Below are 27,760 nucleotides of genomic sequence, written 5' to 3'. Positions count from 1 at the left end.
GGGTGTCTGAAGAGGAGATGAGTGAAACCCCAAATACAGACCATGAGAGCACGGCTAACGAAATATCTGACCAATTCAGTGCATTGGAAGGGCAGGCTACAACATCAGCCTAGGAACAAATTTCTGAGGGCAGGGTCTACGATACATCGGTGCAACAGAATTTATCCCAAGGAGAGACCACCATTTACACCGATAGCGAAAGTGTTGGCACATCCGATCACCAGCCATCTGAGGAAGGCAATGTGTCAGAAGAGGAAATGATTGAACACACAAAAGCAGACCATGAAAGCACGGCTAACGAAACATCTCACAAATTCAGTGCATTGGAAGGGCAGGCTACACTATCAACTGAGGAACAAAATTTTGAGGGCAAAGTCCACGAGACATCGGTGCAAGAGAATTTATCCGAAGGAGAGACCACCGTTTACACCGATAGCGAAAGTGTTGGCACAACTGATCACCAACGATCTGAGGAAGGCAATGTATCAGAAAAGGAAATGATTGAAGGCCCAAAAGCAGACCATGAAAGAACGGCTAACAAAACATTTGACCAATTCAGTGGATCGGAAGAGCAGGCTACAACATCAGCCGAGGAACAAAATTCTGAGGGCAAGGTCTACGAGACATCGGTGCAACAGAATTTATCCGAAGGTGAGACCACCATTTACACCGATAGCGAAAGTGTTGGAACAACCGATCACCAACCATCTGAGGAAGGCAATGTGTCAGAAGAGGAAATGATTGAAGACCCAAAAGCAGACCATGAAAGCATGGCTCACGATATATCCGACCAATTCAGTGCATCGGAAGAACAGGCTACAACATCAGTCGAGGAACAAAACTCTGAGGTTAAGGTCTACGAGACATCGGTGCAACATAATTTATCCGAAGGACAGACCACCATTTACACCGATAGTGAAAGCGTTGGCGCAACCGATCGTCAACCATCTGAGGAAGGCAATGTGTCAAAAGAGGAAATGATTGAATACCCAAAAGCAGACCATGAAAGCACGGCTAACGAGACATCTGACCAAATCAGTGCACCGGAAGAGCAGGTTGCAATATCAGCCGAGGGAGAAATTTCTGAGGGCAAGGTCCACGAGACATCGGTGCAGCACAATGTATCCGATGGAGAGACCGTCTCCAGTGAGAGTGAAAATGTTGGCACAACTGATCACCAACCATCTGAGGAAGACAGCGTGTCCGAAGAGGAAATGAGTGAAGACTCAAAAGCAGACGAACAAAGCGAGCCTGACGAAATATCTGATGAATTCAATGCATTGGAAGAACAGGCTACAACGTCTGCCGAGGAACAAAATTCTGAAGGCCAGGTCCACCACACATCAGAGCAAAACAATTTATTTCAAGGAGGTACCATTTACACTGAGAGTAAAAATGTGGGGCCAACTGATCACCAACCATCTGAGGAAGGCAACATGTCTGATGAAATGATTGAACCGCTCAAAAGAGACCATGAAATCCCGGCTGGCGAAACATCTGAACAAATTAATGCTTCGGAAGAACATGCTGCTACATCAGCCGAGCAACAAAACTCTGACCGCCAGGCCTCCGAGCCATCTGAACAATATAGTTTATCTGAAGCAGAGACTACGATGTATATTGAGGGTGAAAATGTTGACACAACAGGTCCCCAGCCACCTCAACATGGCAACGCACCTGAAGAGCAAATGATTCAACTGCCAATAGCAGACCATGAAAGACTGGCTGACAAAACGTCTGTCCAATCTATTGTGCCAGGAGAACAGACCAGAACGTCAAACGACGAAGAACATTCTGACGGCCACGTCCACAAGTCATTGGAGCCCCAGCATTTAGCTGAAGCAGAGACGGCCATGTTCACAGAGAGTGAAAATGTTGGCACAACAGATCGCCAACCAATTGAAGAAGGCAACACATTTGAAGAGGCACTGACTGATTCGACAAAAGTACACAATGAAAACACCGCTGGCGAAACGTCTGACCAATTCAATTCATTGGAAGAACAGACCAGAATGTCAAATGAAGAAAAAATTTTGACGGCCAAGTACGCCAGACATTCGAGCAACATAATTTATCTGAAGGAGAGGCTAGCATGTCCGCTGACGGAGAAATTGATGGCACAAGAGATCGCCAACCATCTGAGGAAGGCAACGCAACTGAAGGGGAAATGATTGAATCCCCCAAAACCGATCATGAAAGCACGGTTGACAAAACAACTCAACACTTCAGTGCATCGGAAGAACAGGCTACACCATCGGTCGAGGAAGAAAATTCTTACCGCCAGGTAGAGAGTACCGTGAATACTGAGGGTGAAAATGTTGACACAACAGATCACCAACCATCTAAGGAAGGCAACGCTTTCGAAGAGCATATGATTGAATCATCAGTACCAGACCATGATAGCACGGCTGACGAAACATCTGGCCAATTTCATGCATCAGAAGAACCGGCTACAACATCAGCCGATGAAGAAAATTTTGACGGCCAAGTCCACCAGACGTCCGAGCAACACAGTTTATCAGAAAGAGAGGCTATCATGTCAAAACAGGGAGAAATTGTACGCACAACAGATGAAGAACTATCTGAGGCAGGTAATGCATCTGAAGAGGAAATGATGGAACCACCAAAAGCAGACCATGAAAGTCCGGCTGACGTTTCACCCAGCCAATTCAGTCCATCGGAAGAACAGGCTGCAACGTCAAATGAGGAAGAACATTCTGATGGACAAGTGCGCCAAACATACGAGGAACAAAATTTATCTGAAGGAGAGGCTACCATGTCTGCTGAGGGAGAAATGGCCGGCACATCAATTTACCAGTCATCTGATGAAAGCAACGCATCTGAAGAGGAAATGACTGTACTGCCAGAAAAAGTGCACGTAAGCGCGGCTGACGAAACATCTGTCGAATTCACTGATTTGGAAGAACAGACCAGAACGCCAAACGAGGAAGAACATGCTGACGGCCTAGTCTGCAGGACATCGGAGCCACACAAATTCTCCGAAGCAGAGACCACCATGTACCCTGACAGTGAAAATGCTAGTGCAATCAATCACCAAGCATCTGAAGGAGTCAGCACATTAGAAGAGGCAATGACTGATTCGCCAAATGTAGACCATGAAAGCACGACTGACGAAACATCTGACAAATTCAATGCATCGGAAGAACAGGCTACAGCATCAGCCGAGGAATCGCATTCTGACGGCCAGGTCCACCATACATCAGAGCAACATAATTTATCTGCAGGAGAGACCACCATGTACCCTGACAGTGAAAATGCTGGTGCAGTCAATCACCAAGCATCTGAAGGAGGCAGCACATTTGAAGAGGCAATGACTGATTCGCCAAATGCAGACCATGAAAGCACGACTGACGAAACATCTGACAAATTCAATGCATCGGAAGAACAGGCTACAGCATCAGCCGAGGAATCGAATTCTGACGGCCAGGTCCACCATACATCAGAGCAACATAATTTATCTGCAGGAGAGACCACCATGTACCCTGACAGTGAAAATGCTGGTGCAATCAATCACCAAGCATCTGAAGGAGGCAGCACATTGGAAGAGGCAATGACTGATTCGCCAAATGTAGACCATGAAAGCACGACTGACGAAACATCTGACCAATTCAATGCATCGGAAGAACAGGCTACAGCATCAGCCGACGACCCAAAATCTGACGTCCAGGTCCACCAGACATCAGAGCAACACAAATTATCTGCAGGAGAGACCACCATGCACCGTGAGAGTGAAAATGTTGGTGCAACAGATCACCAAGCATCTGAAGAAGGCAACACATTTGAAGAGACAATGACTGATTCACCAAATGTAGACCATGAAAGCACGAGTGAAGAAATATCCAAAGAATTCAATGCATCGGAAGAACAGGCTACAGCATCAGCCGAGGAGCCAAATTCTGACGGCCAGGTCCACGAGACATCAGATCAGCATATTTTATCTGCAGCAGAGACCACCATGTACCCTGACAGTGAAAATGCTGGTGCAACAGATCACCAAGCATCTGAAGAAGGCAACACATTGGAAGAGGCAATGACTGATTCGCCAAATGTAGACCATGAAAGCACGACTGATGAAACATCTGACCAAATCAATGCATCGGAAGAACAGGCTACAGCATCAGCCGAGGAACCAAATTCTGACGTCCAGGTCCACCAGACATCAGAGCAACAGAATTTATCCGCAGGAGAGACCACCTTGCACACTGAGAGGGAAAATGTTGGTGCAACAGATCACCAAGCATCTGAAGAAGGCAACACACTTGAAGAGGCAATGACTGATTCGCCAAATGTAGACCATGAAAGCACGAGTGAAGAAATATCCAACGAATTCAATGCATCGGAAGAACAGGCTACAGCATCTGCCGAGGAACCAAATTCTGACGGCCAGGTCGACCAAACATCACAGCAACAGAATTTATCTGCAGGAGAGACCATCCTGTACCCTGACAGTGAAAATGTTGGTGCAACAGATCACCAAGCATCTGAAGAAGGCAACACATTTGAAGAGGCAATGACTGATTCGCCAAATGCAGACCATGAAAGCACGACTGACGAAACATCTGACAAATTCAATGCATCGGAAGAACAGGCTACAGCATCAGCCGAGGAATCGAATTCTGACGGCCAGGTCCACCAGACATCAGAGCAACATAATTTATCTGCAGGTGAGGCCACCATGTACCCTGACAGCGAAAATGTTCGTGCAACAGAACACCACGCATCTGAAGAAGGCAACACATTTCAAGAGGCAGTGGCTGATTCGCCAAAAGTAGACCATGAAAGCATGACTGATGAAACTTCTGACCAATTCACTGCATCGGGAGAACAAGCTACATCATCAGCCGAGGAACCAAAGTCTGACGGCCAGGTCCACCAGAAATCGGAGCAACAGAATTTATCTCAAGGAAATACCATCATACAAACTGAGAGGGAAAATGTTGGTAATTCTGCAAACGAAAAAATTGTCAGCGCGACAGGAAGCCAAACATTTGATCAGAACAACGGAACTGAAGGAGAAACTAGTAAATTTGTTGAGGAAGATGTTGGAAGTGCAGCTCGCGGGACTCTTAAGCGAGAGAACAGCTATGAAATGGCGCTTGGTAAATCAACCAATGAGGACAATGCCAGTACGCATACAAAGAATGTCTTACAAGAGGTAAGATTTTCATGTGTGTTTTGCCGAAGGCGCTTTTCACTCACACTCTGGACAAGGTTTTTCCAATTAGTATTTGTTTAGAAACAAATATTTGCTTTTTTGCGACAGCAGTTGTAAGGACACTTACACTTACTTTCCATCGCCGCCGACGTTTCTTGTGTTCCTTTAAGGTCCAGATCGTTAACGTCGCCCCGCGCGCCATATGTATGAGTGAAAATTCTTCGAGGCCTGCCGTCTATTGCTACTCAAGCTGAGAGGGAGCGCGCCGGCCGTTACCGTCGCGCGAAAGACGCATGCATGGGTTGCGGAGGGGGCGAGGGTGGGGGGTGCGAGATTCTCGCTGGAAATGCTACTCTGAACGGCCTGGAGCTTTCGACTGCGCCCGCGCTCGCCTTATCGTTACAGGAAGTGAGGAAACGGAATATACATTTGTATGTGTCATGCTCTTATTGTAAATATTTCGTTGAAGCAAGGGACGCTCCGAAAAACACGTCGCACGCCGCACTTGCCGCACTTTCTTACACACAGTTCTCGTTGAGTTATGGTAGGTCGCATGCTAAACGATTGAGCTGGTATCCTTACTTCGTATAGCATTGAAGTTTGTTTTTATCGCATTCACTGCTTCGCTCTTGCGGTGAAGCAAAGAATGCGGCATACTTGAATGCTATACAAAGTAAGGCAGAAAGGAGAAGATGGAAGCTTGCGACGAAAAAATCCGTAAACAGGGGGTGGGTGCTCGAGCCGACGTTTCGACAAGTGGACTTGCCTTCTTCAAGGCTGGAACTAGCCTTGAAGAAGACAGGCTGGTTCCAGCCTTGAAGAAGACAAGTCCACTTGTCGAAACGTCGGCTCGAGCACCCACCCCCTTTTTATGGATTTTTTCCTGCAAAGTAAGGCTAGTTTTTGGCGAAGCGATGGCTTTTACTGACATTTTATTTATGAAAAACGTACATTGTTCTTGCTTTCTGTTGTTTCCGACGGAATACACCGCGCCAGATTCATAATTTCAAGATTTCGTTTTCTTGATTTAATTTTTCTGTTTTAACAACGAGGCAGTTTAAGGGCTAGCCATTTCGGTGGCACGTCTGTCGTCGTCGCACAGAACGCACAGCTAGTAAACACGCAGGCTCCTTGCTGGGTCAAGGGGCCTTGTGTTTTCGCAAGTATGAGATTTGATAAGAAGAGGAAAGAGCTGCGCCTCACTGAGAGTGGCTAGACGGAGACTCGTTCGGAGTCGGAGAAGGTGGGGCGAGTAATTGCACACTCGCTACAATAGGGACACGGTGTGAGAATAAGTTAAGTGATAATTCTGCGGCCGGCGCCGCGTCCACATTATGTTCGACGCCTTAGCTGTTTCCTTTTGGCTGCGACAGGCGGCGCTAACAGGCGAGGGCTCATTGGGGAAAGGCGCCGATCCGCCTGTAGTAGGTTATTGCTGCGGAGCCTCGCTTGTTTATTACGCTCGATATACTTATGTACATAGATGTGAATAAATTAGTACTCTGGGACTGTGCAGTAACGAAACTGATTTTCTAATTGTATATGAAGAATAGTTTCCAACAGCGTTCTTGTCATATAAATGTTCCGACAGCAGCAAACGTTGGTCGGGATAGCGGTCGCATTTTGACGCGACCGCGTTAATGAGCTCGTTTCGGTGAAATTCCGGTGTCGGCGGCGTTGGCGTCTTTGGTTCTGAGCAAAAATGCAGCGTTGACCATGAGTGAGAATTCGAGCTGGTTGCAATAAGGATAGCAGCTCGAAGGATAGCAGCTCGAGGGCGTTTGCGTTTTGGCCTACCTTGCGGCAGCCTCCACCGAAGAGCGAAGGCACGCTAGCGATAAGGAAGGCGATAGTGCGCGCGCGTGCTCGTGTGTGTACGCGTGTGTGTGTATTGCGAGTGTGCGCTCGGGCGTTTGTGTATGTGTGTGTATGTGTGTGTGTGTGTGTGTGTGTGCGTACATGTGTGCTTCTGTGTGTGTGAGTGCATGTGTGCGTGCGCGTGTGTAAGGGCATGTGCGTGCGCGTGTGTGCATTTGTGTAAGTGTGCTCGTATGTGTGCATTTGCGTGCATGCGTGTGTGCGCGCGTCTGCGTGCATGTGTGTTTGCATTTGTGTGCGTGCGTGTGTATGCCTTTGTAAGCGTGCGCGTGCATGTGTGTGCGTGTATTGCGTGTGCACGTGCGTGTGTGTGAGGGCATGTGCGTGCGTTTGTGCGCATGTGTGCGCGCGCGCGTCTGTGTGTATGTGCATTTGTGTGCGTGCGTGTTTGTACATGTGTGTGTGTGTGTGTTTGTGTGTGTATGTGTGAGTATCTGCGTGCGGATATCGCTTTTGCGCTCTAGTTGCTCAGCAAACTGAACGAAAAAAACTTCGTCAGACAAGTTTCAACCAACGCATGTATTACGAAACTTACACGCGTTGTATTAAGAACTTCAATCGACACGCGACCCCTGCCAGTTTTGTGGTTAGCGTCTCGCATTTGCTCCATTTCGGCCTCTGGCAATGTCGGCTGCATGATATGGTGTGAAGAACGCCGCTTACGCGGCACGCCTATTAAGGCGTGCCGAGACCCACCCCTATTAGCGCGCCTATTAAGGCGTGCTATCCTTATTGCAACCAGCTCGAATTATCGCTCACGGCCAACACTGAATTTTTGCTCAGAACCAAAGACGCCGACGCCACCGACACCGGAATTTCAGCGAAACGAGCTCTTTAACGCGGTAGCGTCAAAATGCGACCGCTCTCCAGACCAACGTTGGCTGCTGTAGGGACATTTATATGACAAGAACGCTGTTGGAAAATAATCTTCATATACAATTAGAAAATTAATTTCGTTACTGCACAATCCCAGCGTACTAATTTATTCACATCTATGTACATAAGTATATCGAGCGTAATAACAAGCGAGGCTCCGCAGCAATAACCTACTACGCGCGGATCGGCGCCATTCCCCAATGAGCCCCCGCCTGTTAGCGCCACCTGTCGCAGCCAAAAGGAAACAGCTAAGGCGTCGAACACAATCTGGACACGGCGCCGGCCGCAGAGTCATCACCTTATTCTCACACCGTGTCCCTATCCGAGCGAGTGCACAATTACGCTCCCCATCTTCTCCGACTCCGAGCGAGTCTCCGTCTCGCCACTCGCGGCACGCCTTAATAGGCGTGCCGCGTTAATAAGCAACATGTTTATTAAGGCTTTCGACTTAACAAATGGTGTTGTGTCGGAAGCACCGTGGTCACAAATGGGCCTGAAGTGTTGCAAAGCGTCTCCGGACCGTGACGATGAAACGAAAGAGGCATCCAAGGACGAGAAAATCTTGCCTGATGACATCAAGTCTGGCAAGCTAATTATAATAACGTGAATACCGTGAACGTAAAGAACGCGACTGCATCACAGAAGTATGTACAATGATTTCTGTTCGCTGATTATACTACAACCTTTATGGTTTTTTGGTCCTAATAGGCATAGATGAGGCAGCTAAAAAGTGGCATCTGAATTGAAAACAAGAAATTACCTCACCGGCTTGATGACGACGTGCGTCGGTAGCGCATAGGCCACTCACACTATCAGTGTTGTGTTCAGAAGCCTCCTGTTCTTCACGTGGAGGAGGCTCGTCGCTGCATAAGTCGAAGCGCGCGGCCTCTTGCGTTGCGTGCCAGTTGATTCAGCATCGCCATGACGAGCAATAAATTTGGCGTACATTCAGCGGTCGGGTAAGGCACTTCCGAAGCAGTTGAACCTTCTGGCCCCCGGCGCTTCCGAGAAGTCGGCAGTAGAGCCTGCCGTTTTCACAGATGTTTCCTAGTCTTTGCTACACGGTCAGGTATTTTGGGCAGCTGTAGAAAATGCTAGGCACAGCATCCGAAGTGAGCGTAGGTTTCTTTCAGGCGTGCAACACGAAGTTTCCCTTGTACCCTGCATGATATGTTGCAGAGGTCGTTTCTTCCGGGAAATGCTTCGCGCACACATGATGAGTAGGCTCCAAAACCCTCTCTGCTCTCAGAATCGCCCGTCGCCACTTATCTAAGCGCTCTGGTTCACGCGGAGCCTTGAAAAGTGACACACGCTCCGTACAAGTCTTGCAATTCGGGAAGAAACACTTTTTGCCTATTTCGAGGCGCAGCCAGTGACAAGGCCGCTAAATGGTGCTCGGCATGATACAGAGCGTCGAGGTATACGTGCACTCAACCACAATACACGAATCAGTAAAACAAAGGCGCTGACAGGGCTCACAGGCACAGGGCAACGCGTTTATATATCACAGAAGGCCATGCACACAAAACTTTCAGTAAAGTCTTTCTTTGCGCGCGCATTTCAGAATGAGCGCCGCGCGAGCCCCTGAGACCCCATTCTGATGCGTCATCTCAACGCGCGCCGCGAAAACTACTCGTGGCTCAAGTCATCGGCGAACACAATCTGCCCACGCCCTCTCTTCAAGCGGAGCGGCGAGTGTCAGCGCCTAACTTATTCTTACACCGTGGATAGGGAGAAGGTGTACATGCAAGTACGGCTCGCGAAACATCCTTGGAGAGGCGGGTATGTCATGCACTGCAGCTCCCGCGACGCTGCTTGCGTTCCTCCACAGCCGTAAGTGCAATACGCGTTTTGGTGGGTGGAATGGGCCATGGCGGAACTGGAATGCTGCTGCAGCGTTCCAACGCGGCCGTGAAAGAGCATATCGTCGCGCAGGATTCACATGGCTTAACCCGTAGCCCAGAGAAATAGGTAATGTAAGAATTATAATAGTATCTTGGGTTTAACGTCCCGAAACCACGATATGATTATGAGAGGCGTCGTATTGGAGGGCTCCGGAAATTTCGACAACCTGGGGTTCCTTAACGTGCACCTAAATATAAGTACACCGGCCTCAAAAAGTAACCAAATTGGCGCAAAGTAGCCAAACAGGGCAGCCCTGGCTACCACCACAGCTCAACATAGAGTAATGAATGAAGAACAGCGATACAACAGAGAAATGCTTACAAAGCACTTGCAAAACAGAGAAATCCACTAGCCTTAGGAAAGGGAGCATCAGCTTCGCTTGTTCGAGAGCTTCACGGGGTGGAGCTGCAGGAATGTTTTGTCAGTAACAACTACCAGATTCGACATCACGCGACGCCAAAGCCTAATCCTTCATGTTGTCGTACCAAGTATGCAAGAAGATAGGTCAACACCGATGACTGGGGCGTGCTTCTTGAATAGTTCAAGTTGTATTTTATATGTTCTGGGCATTTGTCAGGCACTTTATCATCTGTATATCATCATCACATGGCGTTCTTCATCATCATCGCTTGTGGAGAAACAACTTGAGATTGTTCTGTGCCTCTGATATGATCGGTTCGCCACGTCTTCAAGCGGTATTGAAAGCCTGTGAACTGTTACGTCACAATATTATTGTTACGTTCTACCGGCCAGAGGCCGGCAGCGGTGACATTAAAACCAGTGGAAGTCGCAGCGCAATAGAGAACCGTTTATTTCTACCTCGGAAACAGAGGAAAGCAAAGGGAGAGAAAAAGGAAAGAGTTACAATTTACGCATGTACCGAGGGGTGTCATTTGGCACGACTTGTTACCTGCAGCATTCCTTCACACTTATAATCGAAGCGTTCCACTGGCTTTTTGGTCCTTGTGGACCGACGTAGTTCGGGAACAGGGCTTTCGAAAAGGTCATCAGCCTCGCACTCCGGAGCATCTTTGTTCGTCCGAGGTTCAACCTCGGGAGTTGGTTCTTCCAGAGTGGATATCTTTCAGCTTGTATCTTTGTAGGATGAACATTTTCGCACCTGGTTGACATGACGTCGAACGATGCCGTCCTCCGTAGCTGTAATGACGAGACGTGCCCCACTCGTCGATTTCAGTTTGCATGGCGTCCACTTGTCTCCTAAGCCATAGTTGCGCACATAAACGGCATCTTCAGGGGCGAAGTGCCAACTGGCTGACTCAGCTGCTGGATTCTTCGACGATTCGTGTTTCCTGGAAGGAAAGCAAATATGAAATATATTACGGAAACGGTAGCCCAAAAGTAATTCAGACGACGAAAAATCCCGGAGCCCCCTGCCAATTCCTGTAATTGCAAAGAATTCTTGACACAGCCGTTGATAGTTCGTCTGTGGGCATTCCGTGGTCTAGTGGCTATGGCACTCGACTGCTGACCCGAAGGTTGCGGGATCGAATCCCGGCCGTGGCGGCTGCATTTTCGATGGAGGTGAAAATGTTTGAGGCCCGTGTACTTAGATTTAGGTGCACGTTAAAGAACCCCAGGTGGTCGGTGTCTCGCCCGTTTGAAGTTGTCGGCATAGATTTTGCAGGCCCGTTATATATGAAACTCAACCAGAGGGAACCCCAATGTACCAAGGTTTATATTGTGCTATTTACCTGCGCAACCACAAGAGCGGTACATCTAGAACTGGCAGATTCTCTCTCATCAGACAGTTTTGTACTTGCCTTCAGGAGGTTTCTTGCTCGCAGAGGAGTGCCTATTACTGTGTACTCGGACAACGCGTTGACGTTCAAGAAGGCAAGCAAAGAGCTACGTGACATAGGGAAGCTTATCAATGGATCCCCGTTTGCTGCATTTCTCGCCAATCATCGAATATCATGGAAGTTTCTTGTGCCTAACGCCCCGTGGTGGGGTGGCTGGTGGGAAAGGCTCATCCGGTCGATCAAGTCAGCTCTTCGAAAGGTCCCTTCGAAAGATGCCCGAAAAGGCATCTAAAGGTCCCTGGTTTGGTCCCGGGTTTCGGCACCAAAATGTATGGACGCTATGAGGTTAACTGGCGCGGAAGAATTCAGGCAGAAGCCATCGTTGCCGTGATCGAACGTGATCTACTTCTTCTTCTTTGCCTCTACTTTTGTACATCATCTTTTTTTACAGTCGGAATTTCCGAAGCCCTCCACTACGGCGTCTCCCATAATCATATCGTCGTTCTGGGACGTTAAACCCCTGATATTGTTATTATAAAGTTGGTTTCTTGTAGCCTTGGAGTAATAATATAACACATGAAGATTTGACAATCAGTTTTACCTTGTACTGTTTTGGCAATCATGCGACAACCATTCATTTATTATTTTGTGTATTTCTTCCGCATCAACACAACCCCTTTAGTATTTCTTTTTCATAAATCTCAGATACATGCAGTAGTGGGCCATACTAATAGCAATACCATTAAATTTCTCCAGGAGATCGCTTCAGAGCCCGTTAATTATATTAGAGTTGTGAAAATGCTTTTAAAAGAATAAAAATGCGAGCACTTCTTATGATACGCTACACCTTACACACATTTCTTCTATACCCTCTTGACCATGAACCATGAACTGATTCATAATACTTCTCTCAATTAGTATTCGATACATTAGTACCACATAGAAAATGTGATCAATTGATAACACTACAAATGATGATATTTATTTTGTACAAAAGTCATATGAAGATGTTAAATTAGCAAGAGATATGCTTACTTGGGATATTTTTTGCAGTTTTGGGAAACGAATGATCTTGCATGGACGATGCGATCAAGCGACTACTTGCCAATTAAATGCAAGCATCAGAGACTCAAAGACACAAATCATACCGGTGTCTTGCTCGAAGAAACAGGTAGTTTCTCCATTCAGGTATGAAACATGAGGCGTGATTGCTTTCTTGAAGCATGATTAGGAGGACTCTTGTTCTTGCAGATTCTCTTCAGATTACTACTGGAAATTCGAAGGAAACGATACAGTTTCTAGGGGCAGCACAAATAAGGGTAAGTTGTAAATAAGGTGTTCATTATATTATCTAGTGTCCTATCTTTTAAAAGGCGTCCCGCAAAAGCATTGCTTTCTCGCGCAATCAGTTAGAGTTTCGGTATGCCAAGTATTAGAGAAGGCAAGCAAGCTATTGAATAATTTCTTCAAGAGTCTATGTTTTATTGCATTTCAAGGCACTGATGTGAAGAGGCACGTATGTAATTGACGCACTTGCCTCTTCAGACCCTAGACATTCTCTCCCGAGTTGTATTTTGCCCTGTACAAGTCTGCTCGAGATGACTCAGGACGAACTAGGCCGGCTGTCAATTCAGGCTACATAGTCCAGAAAACCGTGGACCTTGACCGTTTCCCTGGTCCGACAGATCAAATTGCGGGACAGGCTTAAAAGCTGGGCTTCCCAATGTACCCGTGTCCACTGCCTTATTCCGTGCCTTGTTCCAAGCCACCGCGATCGCTGCAAACTACCATATGATAAGCAAGGCGAAGAAGGTTAATCGGCAACTAAAGCGGAAACCTCCTATAGCTCTTCCAAAGTGACCCAATCGAAACACCCCCGTAGTGGGTTGAGCTTTTCCCCCATAGGAAACAACCAACCAACTCAAAACTACTGCATACTTATGCACTCATCGCCAATTGGATATATAGCAGCGGTAATATTAATTCCCTTCCGATGAAAGAAAATGAATTTCCTGAAACAGGAAGAGCGTTTGATCAGCACAGAACACGTTTACTGGTTCCGGCCCCTATTTGCGTCGTCCATGGTGTAAATTTCAGGCCAGGCAGAGGATAATAAAATCATGACAGAGTGCCTTAAATAAAATCGTTACAGAGCCTCTACTCAGCGGTTGCCTTCTCTGCAGTGCTGTAGCGCAAAGTGCGAAAGCGTCGCATAGGCGGCCTGCACTGTAGAGAACCTACAGTGCGTGGTCCTGAGACACAGGAGACAGTCTCCATACCAGATGCGTAGGACAAATTTCAATATATAATTATGTGATAGCTGCGTAGAAGTAAAACTTCCACTCCGTTGTTGGTTTCCCAGTGTGCAGCCGACAGGGACCACTGTTGAAAGGGGGGGGGGGCTCCGCCTTCTAACATTTCTCACTTGGGGGGCTACGCTCCCCTTGCCCCGCTCCGGTAAATACGCCTTTGGTCACGGGGCTCCTTCAGTATATTGGGACGGTAATTCCGCAACCCGGTGGCAACGCTACAAAGTTGATTGCGGCGCTGCCACATGGTTGTAGCGGTGCCCGCATTATAGCGCTGCCGTCCCCCTGTGAAAGCTGGAGGCATGGCAAGGTTTCTTCACCTCACCTGGTTTTGCCTTGCCTCCGTGACCGGCCCAACTCTGACCAAGCTACGGTGTCATGTGATCACGTCACCCTTTGAAGTCATGTTCTGTGTCGCCAAGATGACGCCACAAATTTTGCCCATTTGTGACGTCATGATCACTTGATCACTTGATGTACGTCATAAGTTAACGCCATCAAGTGATGATGATTTTTTGCATTACTCGTGTTGACGCCGCCGACACGGCCCGCCAAAGCCGACTGTCAATTTTCGCGCTTGATGAGGAATGCGAGGGTATCGGTGTAATAAAGTAAGCGATGGTTCCTGGTGCACACAGAGACTGATACCTCCGACCCGAGCGGGGTGACCCACGAGTTGTTGCGAGAATTAACAACACAAGCAACCCGAATGGATCTGTCGATGATGGACATCCCTGACTACGCCATCCTTCCACACAGTATAAACTTACAAGCTACAAACAATACGCGCAACACTTACAGAGCGCCAATGCCCGCCTTCCCCGCAGCCCCTCGGAGTCTAGAGTAAGCAAGCGGCGGAATACCGACAGTTCGCGTTCAAGCCATAGACCGCCCGAAGGTCACTTTGCTTGCTGCAGCAGCCGTGTTTGCTAAATGGGTGATCCGCCAGATTTTCTTCGCATGACAGTCTAATTCATTGCTATCGCCTTCATTAGTCACCCTTGGCGGCGAAACTGACTTTTAACAGCAGAGCTATTTAATCTCGGAGAAACTCAGCCGTGTACAAAAACTGTCACCATCACGAGCAATAACTCAGCCGGCACGCGCTCTCTTCACCCTCTTCTCCAATTCTGCTTCGCTCCCAGAACACGTGCGCCAATTGGTGCGGCGTGGGATGCAATATCTCGGATGTGCTAGAAAACAGGCCCACAGAGAGAAAAATCCAGAAAGAAAGAGAGAGGGAGCGAAAGGAAAGAAAGACAGGCAGAGAAAGAGATAGAGAGAAACAGACACACAAAGAAGATTTTAAAAAAGCAGAGAGCATGACAGAAAGAGAGAAAAAGAGACAAAGAGAGGGAATAAAAGGAAGAGAGAGAAAGAAATAGAGAAAGAGAGAAAGAAAGGGAAACAGCTCGTTTCGCACAAGTTCCGGTGTCAGCGTCAGTTTTTGGGAACGAAAAAGCATCATCGTGTCCCTGACCAAAAAAAAAATTCAGTGGCGATTATAATACTGCGTAATGCGAATTCTGAGCGCGTGTTCGTGTATGGGCAGGGCCAACTGTGTTGAAGATTTGGCTTGCCGCAAGTTATCAATTACGGCATAAATCGTAATTTTTGTAAACCAGGACAGCACCCACTACGCCATTATTCGTCTTTCTGCGGATAAGCGAGCTACCTGCTACACATCAGTAAGGCATTGTGTGCACTTTCTTGATGCTGCATGTGGGTGATGGCGATGAAAAATTATGGCTGAGCGATTTGAAGTGGTGGGTGATAAGCATTAAAGAAATCCCCCGTAGTGGGCACGAGTGAGATATCAGGAACACGCAAGCAAGCAAGCTTTAAACGACACACTCGTTGCGCAATTACCATTGCGTGCTGACTGGCTGTTCTTTTACTCGTCTGTCATGCTATATTACATAGGTTAACGCAATTCCTTACCATACATGACGCCTGTATAGGGTCTTTCTGCAAACGAGTTTCAAGCACCGGCGTGGCTCTGTGGTGGAATACGCGACTGCCGCGTAGAGGGTTCAAATCCCATTCAATCCTGGGTATTTTTTCTCATATTATTTGTTCATATCTATCGTTTACTTTTCAATGTCTATTGGTTATGCCACCGACGGTGACGCCGCTCAACGCAGGAACGGGCGCCTAAGAGCTGCGCTCTTAAATCGAGAAAGATACATATAAAATAAATAATGGAAAACTTCTGTTCGAGTGAGAATCGAATCAAGGCCGTCTGCGTGGCGAGGAAATGTCCTTCCTCAGAGCCGCGCTATTGCTTGGAACTGCTTCGGAAAAATAAACACTATATAAATTTCATGTAGTAAAAAAAAGCGTAGCCTCGCGCTAGGTGTTCAAACATGTGAATTACGCAACGACTGTGGGCATTAAAGGCTCACCCATTAAAAAACGCTCCACCATATTCCATTGTGTAAGTACTTTTCTACTGTGAGTGCCAGTCGTCGACTGAGACTCACTCAGTGAGTGTGACTGTACTTTCAACGACGATTAGTAGTTTTATTGCGATAGCAATTATATAGATACTCTCGGTGAATTTTCGCCGTCACCGTCATGTCAGAAAGAAAGATGAGAAGAAAAAAAAACAAAAGTGAAACGTATCTACACAGAAGTAGTGTTCATTCTGTAATGATATACGAGAGCTTGTACATTGTCTATTCATGTTTAGCAGCTATAGCACCGATTGGCGTGGATGCACCCGTGTTGACGCCAAGTTTGTAGAGGTTCTTAGCTTGAGCCGCAAACGCGTGCGCCCCGCTAGCCTCTGTCTCGCTCCACCAAGGCACGACAATCGCCCGTCAAAATCGTGTCCTTTCTGCAACACGTATTGCAGCAGTTTCTATTAGTCGGTGCTCTCTCAATCGAAGTAGTCAGCGGCGGGGTAATCCCGTTGGTGCATGTGGAAGCTGCACTACTCCGATGAGCCGGCGCACGCTCACACGAAGCGAAAGGCAAAGAACGTAACGGCGTCTACGGTGCCTCGCCGACGCCAGCGTGGCCAGTATCCCTCGCTGGTATCGAGACGCTTTAACCATGACATCCGATATCGCAGGCATTCTCGTAGTAAGCGCTAGTAAGTGTCGATCGTGACGCATTACTTATTTTCACCTCTGACAGACGGCGGCACCACCCCCGCTCCGCCCCGCCTATCTACACCGCCAAGAGAGAGCACAAAGCGAGAGGGAATGTGTGAAAGATATAAGGCGCGTTCGTGCTGTGTCTGACATCTGCCAAGCTGGCTTAGTTGGTTTAGCGTCGGGCGCTTACCGTCGCGGCCGCAGCGTCGTTGGTTCAATTCCCAGCGGCGGATCTTTTTCTTTTTTTCTTTCTCACCCGTTGGCGTGCATTTTATGAACGTCATATCCGGTAACGGAAGTACTTTGTGGACCCCGGCATAAAACACTTTCGTGTTAAAATTTTCGAAGCGCGCCACCGGGATTCGAACCCGGCAACCCCTCCCTCGGTAGCGCAGTAGGTTAGACAACTAGGCCATGCTCCATCCGTTGTTTGGAATTTACCATTTACCGCTTGCGGTATGCAGAGCTCGGAGGTGCTTCAGCGTGTGCAGTGTTGCCCGCGAGATTGCCCGAAGAAAGCGCTTTAAAGCAACGCTTCTTGAGACGCGCACTAAATAGTGGCCCATTTATGCACCCATTCGCGATGTGCAACGCCCAGTAAACAATGCACTGAACGCCACCGCGCGGCAGGAGACGTGGAGGGGTCACTCCACGCGCCACACTATTTCATGAAAAGAAATATCTAAGAGCGTTGGGCTGTAGCGCGGCACTTAAACACGAAGAAATAATAGTTCTGACAGTTGTTTGTTCGCGCTCATCCTATGTGTACCTGTGCGTTCTTTTCGAGCGTCCTTCTTCGTGTTTGAGGAGCGCTGCAAGAGTCAAGCTGGGACCGTCGTTATGTCGCGCTCATCCTGTGTCGTTGATTTCCTGTGTCCTCTGCGCTTGAGCGGCGCGCTGCAAGTACCGAGCTGCTTGTCGTTCTTCGTGTGACATTCTAATATGTTGCTATTGCATTCATTCTTTCGCCCTTGCGGCGAAACTAACTTTTTTCGTGCCACGTGTTTTCTACCGCGAGGCAGGAACACTCCCATGGTGGAGCTTTTAATCCCGCATCGTGCGCCCCTCGCAAGTGCCATCGCCGCTCGGCTAGTGCGTTAGCTCCGTCCTTGGTGCCCACCAGCGGTGAGGGAGCTCCGACTCTGTGAGGTGAGGCCCTCCGCGCAAACGCCACTACTATCGTGGGCTTCTGGCAGATGAGACGAGCCGCCTCCTCAGCAGCGACTGCCGGAATCATGGCCACTCCTGTTGTCGCAGTGCGGCCGGGCCCATCTGCGAGCCCGAGGGCACAATAATCAGTGCGTTTACAACAGGCGACTTCACCCGAGTCATTGCTAGTGCCACCAATATGATCTCTAAACCTCAGCGTTTGCCCGCTGCCTGCGGTCACACCGGATGAGCTAATGTACTCCACAAGCTCCCGGGTGATTCCACGTAAGATCAAACAAACGATGCCTGGTCGACCTCTGAAATTTATTTCAGAAGTTTATATATTATTGCCTGATGAGTGGAAAGAAGAGATCCGCAATTTGTTTTGCCAAAAAATTTTTTCGAAGCACAGGAAATCAATAATGACGAAGAGGTGGAGTGGAGCGCTCATCCGCTCAGCTGTTTTGACCAAGTTTCGTTATGAATTGCACAAAATATATTAAAGATAGGTAGCTGAAATTCCTTTAACTAAATATATGTATGTTTTTGCTTCTGCACAGGTGCCTTTAGTTTTTTTGTGTAGTGCAGATGTTTTTATAGAAAACCTCAAATTTGGCCCAGGAAGCGTTATTTTCTTTACCTTGAACGTCTTTATCTCAAAAATGCCTTGCAGCAGAGCGACAAACATACCGCGTTACGTTCTTCCCATATTTATCTACCAAACTGCCGAATCTTATATTTATATAACTTTTCAGTAAAGAGATACGATCGGGCTAATTTCAAGAAAACACAGAACAGTGGAAACTTCTGACGACAATTAAAAAAAAAACATTTTTCATATTCCTTAAACTTTGTCCACATATTCTCCTCGACATCAGCTTTCACATTAATTGAAAACATGTTGCATAATTTCGTTGCACTAATAGCTACGCCCCCTCCAATGAGACCCTTAGGCAAGGTTTGGCAATTTCGACTTCTTTTCCAGCAAGTGCATAAAATAGAGGCAGGATTGAATTTCTTTTTACTAAAAGGCCAGCAGTACCGAAAAAAGTGTCGGCGGCACTGAAGACGCTAATTTTGAAATTATTTGGTCTCTGCAGCGGCCACGAACGCGGGGCTACCAAGCAGGCGCGCGCGCACCCGAAATGCTCGCTGTAAGAGACGGCGCAGTGAGAGCTCATTTTCGCGTCCTCAGACCGATTGAGTTCGAAATAGCAACACCTCTCGGGTGACTTGAACGCACGTGCACCGGTAGTCGCAGTGATCTGGTTAACGACGTCGATTTCTTTTTTATGGGGCAAAAGAATGTCATCGTTCAACTGCGCGTTCCGTGAAGATCTTTGATTGCAGTCGCAGCAAAAGCACGCGTACCACAAGTATTCGGTCTTACTGACAGTCACTAATCTTGCGGATGTTAAACGTTCCTTCAAAGCATGGATGTCCAGGTCTGTAACTCTGCGAAATTTTGGCTTCTTAAGAAGTACTCACAGCTGGAGCAAAGAAGAACCTACCAGAAATGTACATCGTTTGGACTCCGTGTCATGAGTCCCTGATGGGAAATGAGGCAGCCGACGCTTCCGCCCGAGCTCATATTCATCGGGCCTTCCCACAGGACGCACTTAGGAGGAAAGATGATGCACCCAAAAAGTACAGCGACATCTTACAAAACTACAGGCTAGGCCGATGAACTTACACGCCAGCTCTCCCCAGCCTAATGGGGAAGAGGCATTAACACTCAGGAAGTTGCAAAAAAACACTTACGTTCACGGTATATTACTTCGCCGTATCTCACCGACTGAGCACTCGTACATCTGCAAGTACCGTGATGTCCCGGGCACTCTATGCCATATGGTACGGGGATGTATACAAAACCTTAGCACCTCTACACTAACCGAAGAGCAGTGGAAGGCCGAGCTATCGCACCCAGACCTGAAGAATCAGCGAAGCCTGGTTCAACGGGCACCGGAGATGGCGAAGGCCCGCGGCTACCTGGAATAAGGAGGCCGTCCACCTTGGGCGCACAGTGCGCTTGCTCAAAATAAGCGTTTATTCTCTCTCTCTTGCAATAATTAAGCTTCTTGTGCTTCGAAAGGTAGTCTCCGCAATACACTCACTCTGAGCTATACTTTCTCGCCATGAGACGCACAGGAGTAGTAGAGTAAGAGCAAAGTGCAAGCGCTATCGGCGTCGAATGAAGTGTGAACAGCGGACGGAACACGCGGCCAGTTCAGGCCGTCTGCTGCCGACATCTAAGATAGGCTAGCGCATCCGGTTACCGATAGTTTTGCTTTCCTTTCTTTTGACATTCAATATTTTTCTTTGGCACTGGAGCACCACGTTCATGCTTTCCGCTGATCGCAACTAGCGCAGCGCCGTTTTTCTGGAAGCAGCGTGCGTGAAGCGAGCGCTCATAGCTCCCTTATAGAGTTTTCATGTTGCTTTCATCTCCGCCGTGTTATCAGCGCCTAGCTGCGATGCGAACAGAGGGCGGATAGAATAGCGAAGCTGCAGTGCACGTGCGTTCAAGTCACCCGAGAGGTGTTGCTGCTTCGACCTCAATCGGTCTTAGGACGCGAAAACGAGCTCTCACTGCGCCGTCTCTTACAGCGAGCATCTCGGGTGCGCGCCCGCCTGCTTGGTAGCCCCGCGTTCGTGGCCGCTGCAGTGACCAAATAATTATAAAATTAACGTCTTCAGTGCCGCCGACACTCTTTTCGTTACTGCTGGCCTTTTAGTAAAAAGAAATTCAATCCTGCCTGTAGTTTATACACTTGCTGGGCAAGAAGTCCGAATTGCCAATCCTTGCCTAAAGGTCTCATTGGAGGGGCCGTAACTATTAGTGCAACGAAATTATGCAACATGTTTTCAATGATTGTGAAAGCTGATGAGGAGGAGAATAAGTGGACAAAGTTTAAGAAATATAAAAAAATGTTTTTTTTATCTTTGTAGAAACAGCGCTCACTAGACGACGACGAAGTAAAAGAAGGCACAGGACAGGCGCTGCGCATACCAACTCGCTCAAGCTTCCATTCTTATGGTTTTTTTTTAATTGTCGTCCGAAGTTTCCACTGTTCGGTGTTGCCTTGAAATTAGCCCGATCGTATCTCTTTACTGAAAAGTTATATATATAATATTCGGCAGTTTGGTAGATAAGTATGCGAAGAACGTAACGCGGAATTTTTGTCACTCTGCTACAAGGCTTTTTTGAGATAAAGACCTTCAAAGTAATGAAAATAACGTTTCCTGGGCCAATTTTGAGGTTGTTTTTGAAAACATCTACACTACACATAAAAACTAAAAATACCTGAGCAGAAGCAAAAACATGCATATATTTAGTTAAAGAAATTTCAGCTACCTAATTTTAATATATTTTGTGCAATTATTAACGAAATTTGGCCAAAACAGCAGAGCGTGTGAGCGCTCCACTCCACCTCTTTGTCATTATTGATTTCCTGTGCTTCGAAAAAAATTTTTTCGGCAAAACAAATTGCGGATCTCTTCTTTCCACTCATGAGGCAATAATATATAAAATTTCGAAATGAGTTTGAGATGTCGACCAGCCATCGTTTGTTCGATCTTACGTGGAATCACCCTCCCGTAAACGAGGCGGAGATCGTGACGGGACCGACTGCGGCGCTACACGCAAGCATGTGCAACCTGCACCGAGCTCGCGACGGACGGAGACTCCGTCCGTCGCGAGCTGCCGCAACCTGCTCCGCAAATCTGCTCGGGTTGCGACGCGCTGCCGCAATCCGAGCAGATTTCAGCAAACGGTAGAGGAATGTCACAGCGGAGCATGGTTGCTTCCACGCCACAACCGCCGCAACACTCAGCTGCGGCTTTTCTAAAGGAAAACCCGCAGCCGCTGACTGTGAACTCCGCCAGGAAGGAGACGGCCAACTCCAAGCGCAGCAGGCCACCTGCTACTACGCAGCTCCCACAGCAGCCTGCCGTCAACGCCTCAGGCACTGAAACCGAGTCACAATCTCAATATATAAAGGAGGTCCCTCACGGCGTCAGCAGAACGGCAACTTCTCAAGTGCAAGCTACTCTCGAGGATTTCACGCTGGTGGGCTCAAGGGGCGCCCATCGATCTGCAAGGGCCCTGGCCACGTCTCCTGTGATTCCCGCTCCTGTGATTCCCACGTCTCCTGTGGCCACGTCTCCTGTGACCCGGCCGTCGCAGGGACAGTTTTGTTCAAGTCGTCAGCACCGAACGGCGCATTCATGCAGGGATCGCGCTTGGCGCTGGCGTCTGCGCTATCGGTGCGGCGCGGCATCATGAAGGTGCGAGCCAACATTCGTCCAAATGTCGTGGCAGCCGACATGTCCTCACGGGATTGCCTTGGCGTCTTGGAGCTCTGTGGTATCCCTGTGTTACTCAAGCGCGCAGTTACCGCCCACGCGATCTCCGGTGGAACACCAGCTCACAGCGGCGGGGGCACTCTGCACTGAAACAAGGCTTGCTGCAGGACGAGCACGATGTGCTTGCGCTGTAGGAAGTATACATTTGCTCCCCTCGCAAGTGCCATCGCCGCTCGGCTAGTGCGTTAGCTCCGTCCTTGGTGCCCACCAGCTATGAGGGAGCTCCGACGCTGTGAGGCCCTCCGCGCAAACGCCGATCATCACCAGCGGATCTCTACGTCTACCCGGGTATGTTGGCTACTGCAGTACCACATCCTGTGCTGTCTCCGGGTGCTCCGATGTGCCATGCCTGGTGGATTGCCACCCCTAAGACACTGCCCGGTGTGCTATGTACGTGCTAACCTCCATCCCACGCAGAGTAGTTTGTGTTGAGGACCTCACGAGTGGCCCACTCGAATGCTGTGCTGTTACAGTGCGACTGGGGGCTCCTGCGACACCACTGTGGCCATCTTCCACGTGCGGCCGAACAAACCCTGCAACGCATCCAGCTTGCTTCCCTTTGCCGCGCGCCTGGGCCGCGACTTTCTCCTCTGTGGGGACTTGAACGGCCACTACACTGCCTGGGGAGGACACCGCTGTTGTGCTCGGGGCTGAGCCGCTGCAGACGTCATCCTTCGAGTAGGCCTGAAGAACCTGAACTCCGGGGAGCCTACCTTCGTGGGAAGGGGCGTGCATACAGCTATTGACATTAAGTCTCGCAAGAGAACGCGGTACGTACGCATGGTCGATCTGTCTGGACACCTGGGTATCGGATCACTTTTCCGATTTTCCTGGCTGCCAACACCGGCCCTACTCCCAGGAGGTGCTTTGCTCCACTGTCAATGCGACGTGTTTTGAAGACTCAGTGTGACGCTCGCAGAGAGCGACTTCTTGCAGCACGTCGCCGACAGTGCTCACGCGGCTACCGTCGTGTCGAGAATCCAGCCCGGACGTCCTGTTCCTGACCTTAGACAGCTACAGCTGAGGGCTGCGCGGAGAAGGGCAGACCACCGTGCCATCCGTTGCTCCGGGGCGGCGGACTGCCGGCCTTCAGGCGGCTGGGCACTGTTTGTAGACGCCACGCAAACCGATGTTGGAAGCAGAGCTGCGAAGGTGTCTGCAGTGCCATCTTCAGCCCTTGACGCAGCCCAGCTGCGTGGCGGCTTCTGCAGCCGCTAGAACGCGGGCCAACCATGCATCAGCTTATCCTGGCCTCCAAGCTAGAGGAAGACCTGGCTGGAAGGCGTATTGCCTACCCGGATGGCTCAGTCCTTGCAGCCACAGCCGCATGCCCCATGCTAACAGTTGGTAGAACGGCGTCGTGTCGTCTCCCTTTTGCGGCCTGCTTTTCCGCAGCTGAGACGGCCTGTCTCCACCTGGCCTTGGACCTCCTGGTGGCAGACCCCCCAATACGCCCTGTGGCTGCCGCATGCAACCGGAACGGGCAGGCTTCGGAACGCATCTGCTCGTCACCAAGCTGCATGCTATCCTTGCCAGTGGTGTCGATATGTCCCATTCGTCGGGCCCCATCTCATGTGGGCATCTAGGGAAATCAGCAGACAGATGCACTGGTGAAAGAAGTGCATCACTCCACCATCGCTCTCTGTTGTAACGTGGTCACCTCAGACTATTCTAGGCACACCTTGAGGCGGCTACTGCCGAGATGCCACCCTGAGGAACGTGTAGCCAGGATGGATCCACCGACCCGCTGCCCGACCGGGGTATCTCCAGGAAGTAGTGGTCCCTTCTACTCCGTCTACGCATCGGCTACTCCTGGCCTGCAGCCTGGCGTCATCGGCATTGCAGATCCTCGTCACCTGCGTGCAGTGCGTGTGAGGCAGACGACACAACTGAGCACATGTAGTGTATGCCCAGCGCTTCAAGCACAACGAACCGCCTTGCTCACCGCACTCCGCCGCCCGGGTCAACCCGCGGCTACACAGGGGACCTTCTCTTCCTTGCACAGCACCACACCCTGGTCTTAAAGGTGGTTCTTCGCTACCTTGAGGACACTGGACTGGACAACCGGCTGTAGAAGCCACCTGTCGCGACCTGGTTCATGGTCGCCATTTCTCCTCTCCTCCACTCACCTTCACATTTTGATTACCCTCTCCCCATTCCCCTACATGCGCTGAGCCGTGCTCTTTTCGTTGCGTCTTTTCCTCTCCCCACTCTCTCCTCCTCTTCCTCCTCCTCAGACATATTTAGTCGCGATCAGCTGCAACAGCAATAACAAAGTGAGCAGCTATAGGTTCGTGCGTATTACCTTACGGATCTTTGCGCAGCGCACGAAATGGACAAGCACACAAGAGAAGAGGACGGGACAAGTCCTCTTCTCTTGTGTCCTTGTCAATTTCGTGCGCTGCGCAAAGATGGATAAGTTCCAACTCGCCCGCCTATCAATCCTACTACCTTACGGACGCGTAGTGAGCCCTTCACTGTTTCTCAAAAGGAATAATTATGGCGCAGTGGGCGCTTAACACCTGTACTTGCAGCATGCATGCTAGGATAGTTTGAAACGGCCAATGTTACGCGCACAGTCGTTTGTTTCCTTCCGGCACGGTTGAGGCATGCACGGAGTACCGAAGCCCGGCTCGCAATTCAGAAGGCGGTGCGCACGGTGTCCTATAATGTTATCGCGTTCTACTCTTGAAGGCAGAGCTCAAGCGTCCTCTAAGTTTTTTTGTTATTGACTCACTTACTATCTAGCTGCTTGCACTAACCATCAATGCTGATAACAGGTAAAGAAGATTGCCACTTCTCTACGTGTTTGTTCTCGTATTTAGCTTTAAAAATGCTGTTTCACCGCTTTCGTAGCGTGACGCGAGCACTATCGGACGACGAACTATGTCATCCATCGAAAAGGCGGTGTACCTATACTTAAGCCACGCAAGCGTATTTTTAGCAGCAGCTAGCGCTACTCACCATACAGGGTATTTTTCTAGACAACACAGATTTTTTATAAAAATCCTATGACGGTAAGACCCCTGTCGTTTTCGCATACGAACTCCACGTCGGGGTGGAAATACTTTGCCGCACTTATAATGACACTGTTGCGACTAATTAACAAAAAAATTATTTAACTTTTTATTTATTGACTAGAGGGGAGGCGTTTACATACAAAGTTGTCGTGCGTGTCAACTTATGGCATATCTATTTTTTAGAAATCACAAATGTTGCAAGTAGCTCGAGATATTCGTCGTGGGCGCGCACGAAGCGCGACGGTTCTTCTACGTCAGACCGGATATACCCGTCACATGTGAGTGACGAGATTTGAATGACTAGGCGCAGCAGCCGTATGTTTACGTGAAAAGCTGCAAGTCATCTCACTTGTGCCCGCGCATCGCCTTACTTTGGCACGTAGTGTTTGGTGCTTATCTGTTTCTTTCGAATTGTGCAAAAGAAAACCGCAATATAAACCTTTCCTTTTTTCTGGGAAGCATAAAACTCAGGGGCAGCCATTGCGGCGCTTCTTCTTGAAGGCAGGCTAAATAATATTTCACGCCTCTTAATAAAAAAAGAGATATGCACCACCGATCGCATGAAAACATTAAGCTGTCTACTGGTGTATTTCAGAATGCTTGACGATTTTTGTGACCAGATTCTGCTTTGGCGCGCCTTGATTCCACTTCCATCACTGCTCTGCCACGTGTCATACCGATGTTCCGCCGCGCTTTGTGCGTGCCATGCGCGATCAGTTTCGATTTCCCTCTTGAAATTTGATGATGGATATATCGACCTACGTGCAAATTCTGTGATTTGTCAAAAAATAGGTATGCCGTAAATTCGCACGCAATACAACTTTGTATTATAAACAACTGCCCTCAAGTCAATAATTAAGAAGTTAACTAGTTTTTCTCAATTAGTTGCGTGAACGTCATTTTAGCGGCAAGAAAGTATTTCCGCCTCAACATAGAGCTCATGTGCGAACACGACAGGAGCCTGACTGCCGTAGATATTTTATAAAAAGTCTGTATTGTCTAAAAAACACCCTGCGTATTTGATGCAGTACCTGAACTTTGTTTTACTTGGGACCATGTCACACTTACATTACGTACACTTAACTATGCCAGAAATGTTCCAAGGATACATCGCTTCCTCTATTGAAACGGGGTGGGGGGGGGGGGGGGGGGGAGTTTGAGAACTAGTGCAGCTAAATTTCTTAATGGAGTAAGAAAGATGAGATAGGCATGCTCACCCTAATATCTGATGCAAAAGAGAACTGAAGAGGATTTTCTTCCTGAATTCGCCTAAAAATCGGAAGATGCGAATGTTTGTTTCGGTAAGTTCAGCATACAGAGAAACTAATCGTACCTACGCACGGACGAGTGAAAACATTGTAGCATTGTAATAGTAATATGTAATGGTTGACGATGATGGCGCTCATTACCGTACAACGAGGTTCAAAGAGCACAAAGGGGACGTCGCCAAAGCCACCCATGCCACGCATTCCAAGAGCGAACTCGTCGAACACTGCTGGACGACGGGGCATGCCTTCGACTTCAGTAATGCGCCGACGCTGGCTCGGGAACAAAGGTGGGGCAAGAGAAAGCTTCTCGAGTCGTGGTTCATCCGCCGTGACAGGTCGGAGTGCAACAGCAACCGTGGCCCCCAACGGGATGTGTACAGAGACATACGAGACTAGAAATAGACTGGGTTACCTTCGCTCATTCGGTGCCAGTTCATACTGAAGATGCCACTCGCATAGGTGGCGAAACGTCTGTGTAGTTTTTTGTTATATTTTGTTGTGTTAAGTCGGAGTATCTGTTTTAATCATAATCCCCTATTGTTGTGCGTCGATGTGCTCTGCTCGACAGCACTGGAGCAATAACTACACTTGCATCTTCTCAGAAAAATTCCCATAATCATCATATTCTTGCACATTGAGTGAGTCTTGGAGCTGACTGCCTTAGCTTGGCCGTCGACTGAATGTATAGTGGATTATCGGGTTACCTTAAAGCGCTTATCTGCGTACTTCGAATGCTTCTACTGTTGTTTATGATATTTATCTTTTTATTCCGCTAGGAATTGGTCAAGTTCGACAAACTGTGGAATACGCGAATTCCCAGATGACCTGTGTTGTTCTGAGGGTTGAACTGTGGTGGTATTACGATGGTGAGTATTTCATATTTGCGTCGGCGAATGACCCGTACGCAACATATTTTGCACTGCAGTGAGCATTTACGATGTCGTACCGGCGTT

The 27,760-nt window shown here is 48.6% G+C and overlaps 2 protein-coding genes across 2 annotated transcripts; both read left to right on the top strand.

Moving 5' to 3' along the window:
* The first annotated feature begins 257 nt into the window (after window positions 1-257).
* Window positions 258-2,171, top strand: LOC119375293 (retinitis pigmentosa 1-like 1 protein). The gene has a single exon (XM_037645473.1). The coding sequence runs from the start codon at window positions 258-260 to the stop codon at window positions 2,169-2,171; it is 1,914 nt and encodes a 637-aa protein (XP_037501401.1).
* Window positions 2,172-2,776: 605 nt separating this feature from the next.
* Window positions 2,777-23,737, top strand: LOC119375292 (protein starmaker). The gene is made up of 3 exons (XM_037645472.1): window positions 2,777-4,961; window positions 22,341-22,520; window positions 23,439-23,737. Exons 1-3 carry the CDS (start codon window positions 2,777-2,779, stop codon window positions 23,735-23,737), a joined length of 2,664 nt encoding a protein of 887 aa, XP_037501400.1.
* Window positions 23,738-27,760: the final 4,023 nt, after the last annotated feature.

This window comes from Rhipicephalus sanguineus, chromosome 11, assembly GCF_013339695.2.
Source record: "Rhipicephalus sanguineus isolate Rsan-2018 chromosome 11, BIME_Rsan_1.4, whole genome shotgun sequence".
NCBI lineage: Eukaryota > Metazoa > Arthropoda > Arachnida > Ixodida > Ixodidae > Rhipicephalus > Rhipicephalus sanguineus.
The sequence above is the reverse complement of the archived record's forward strand: the minus strand, read 5'-3'. Positions and strand labels throughout refer to the sequence as shown.

Coding starts and splice junctions, on each gene's coding strand:
- LOC119375293 (XM_037645473.1), top strand. CDS start 258: ATGATTGAACACACAAAAGCAGACCATGAAAGCACGGCTAACGAAACA.
- LOC119375292 (XM_037645472.1), top strand. CDS start 2,777: ATGTCTGCTGAGGGAGAAATGGCCGGCACATCAATTTACCAGTCATCT. Junction 4,962..22,340: donor AACTGAGAGGGAAAATGTTG/GTAATTCTGCAA, acceptor CGGCCGTCGCAG/GGACAGTTTTGTTCAAGTCG. Junction 22,521..23,438: donor TGGCGTCTTGGAGCTCTGTG/GTATCCCTGTGT, acceptor TGACGCTCGCAG/AGAGCGACTTCTTGCAGCAC.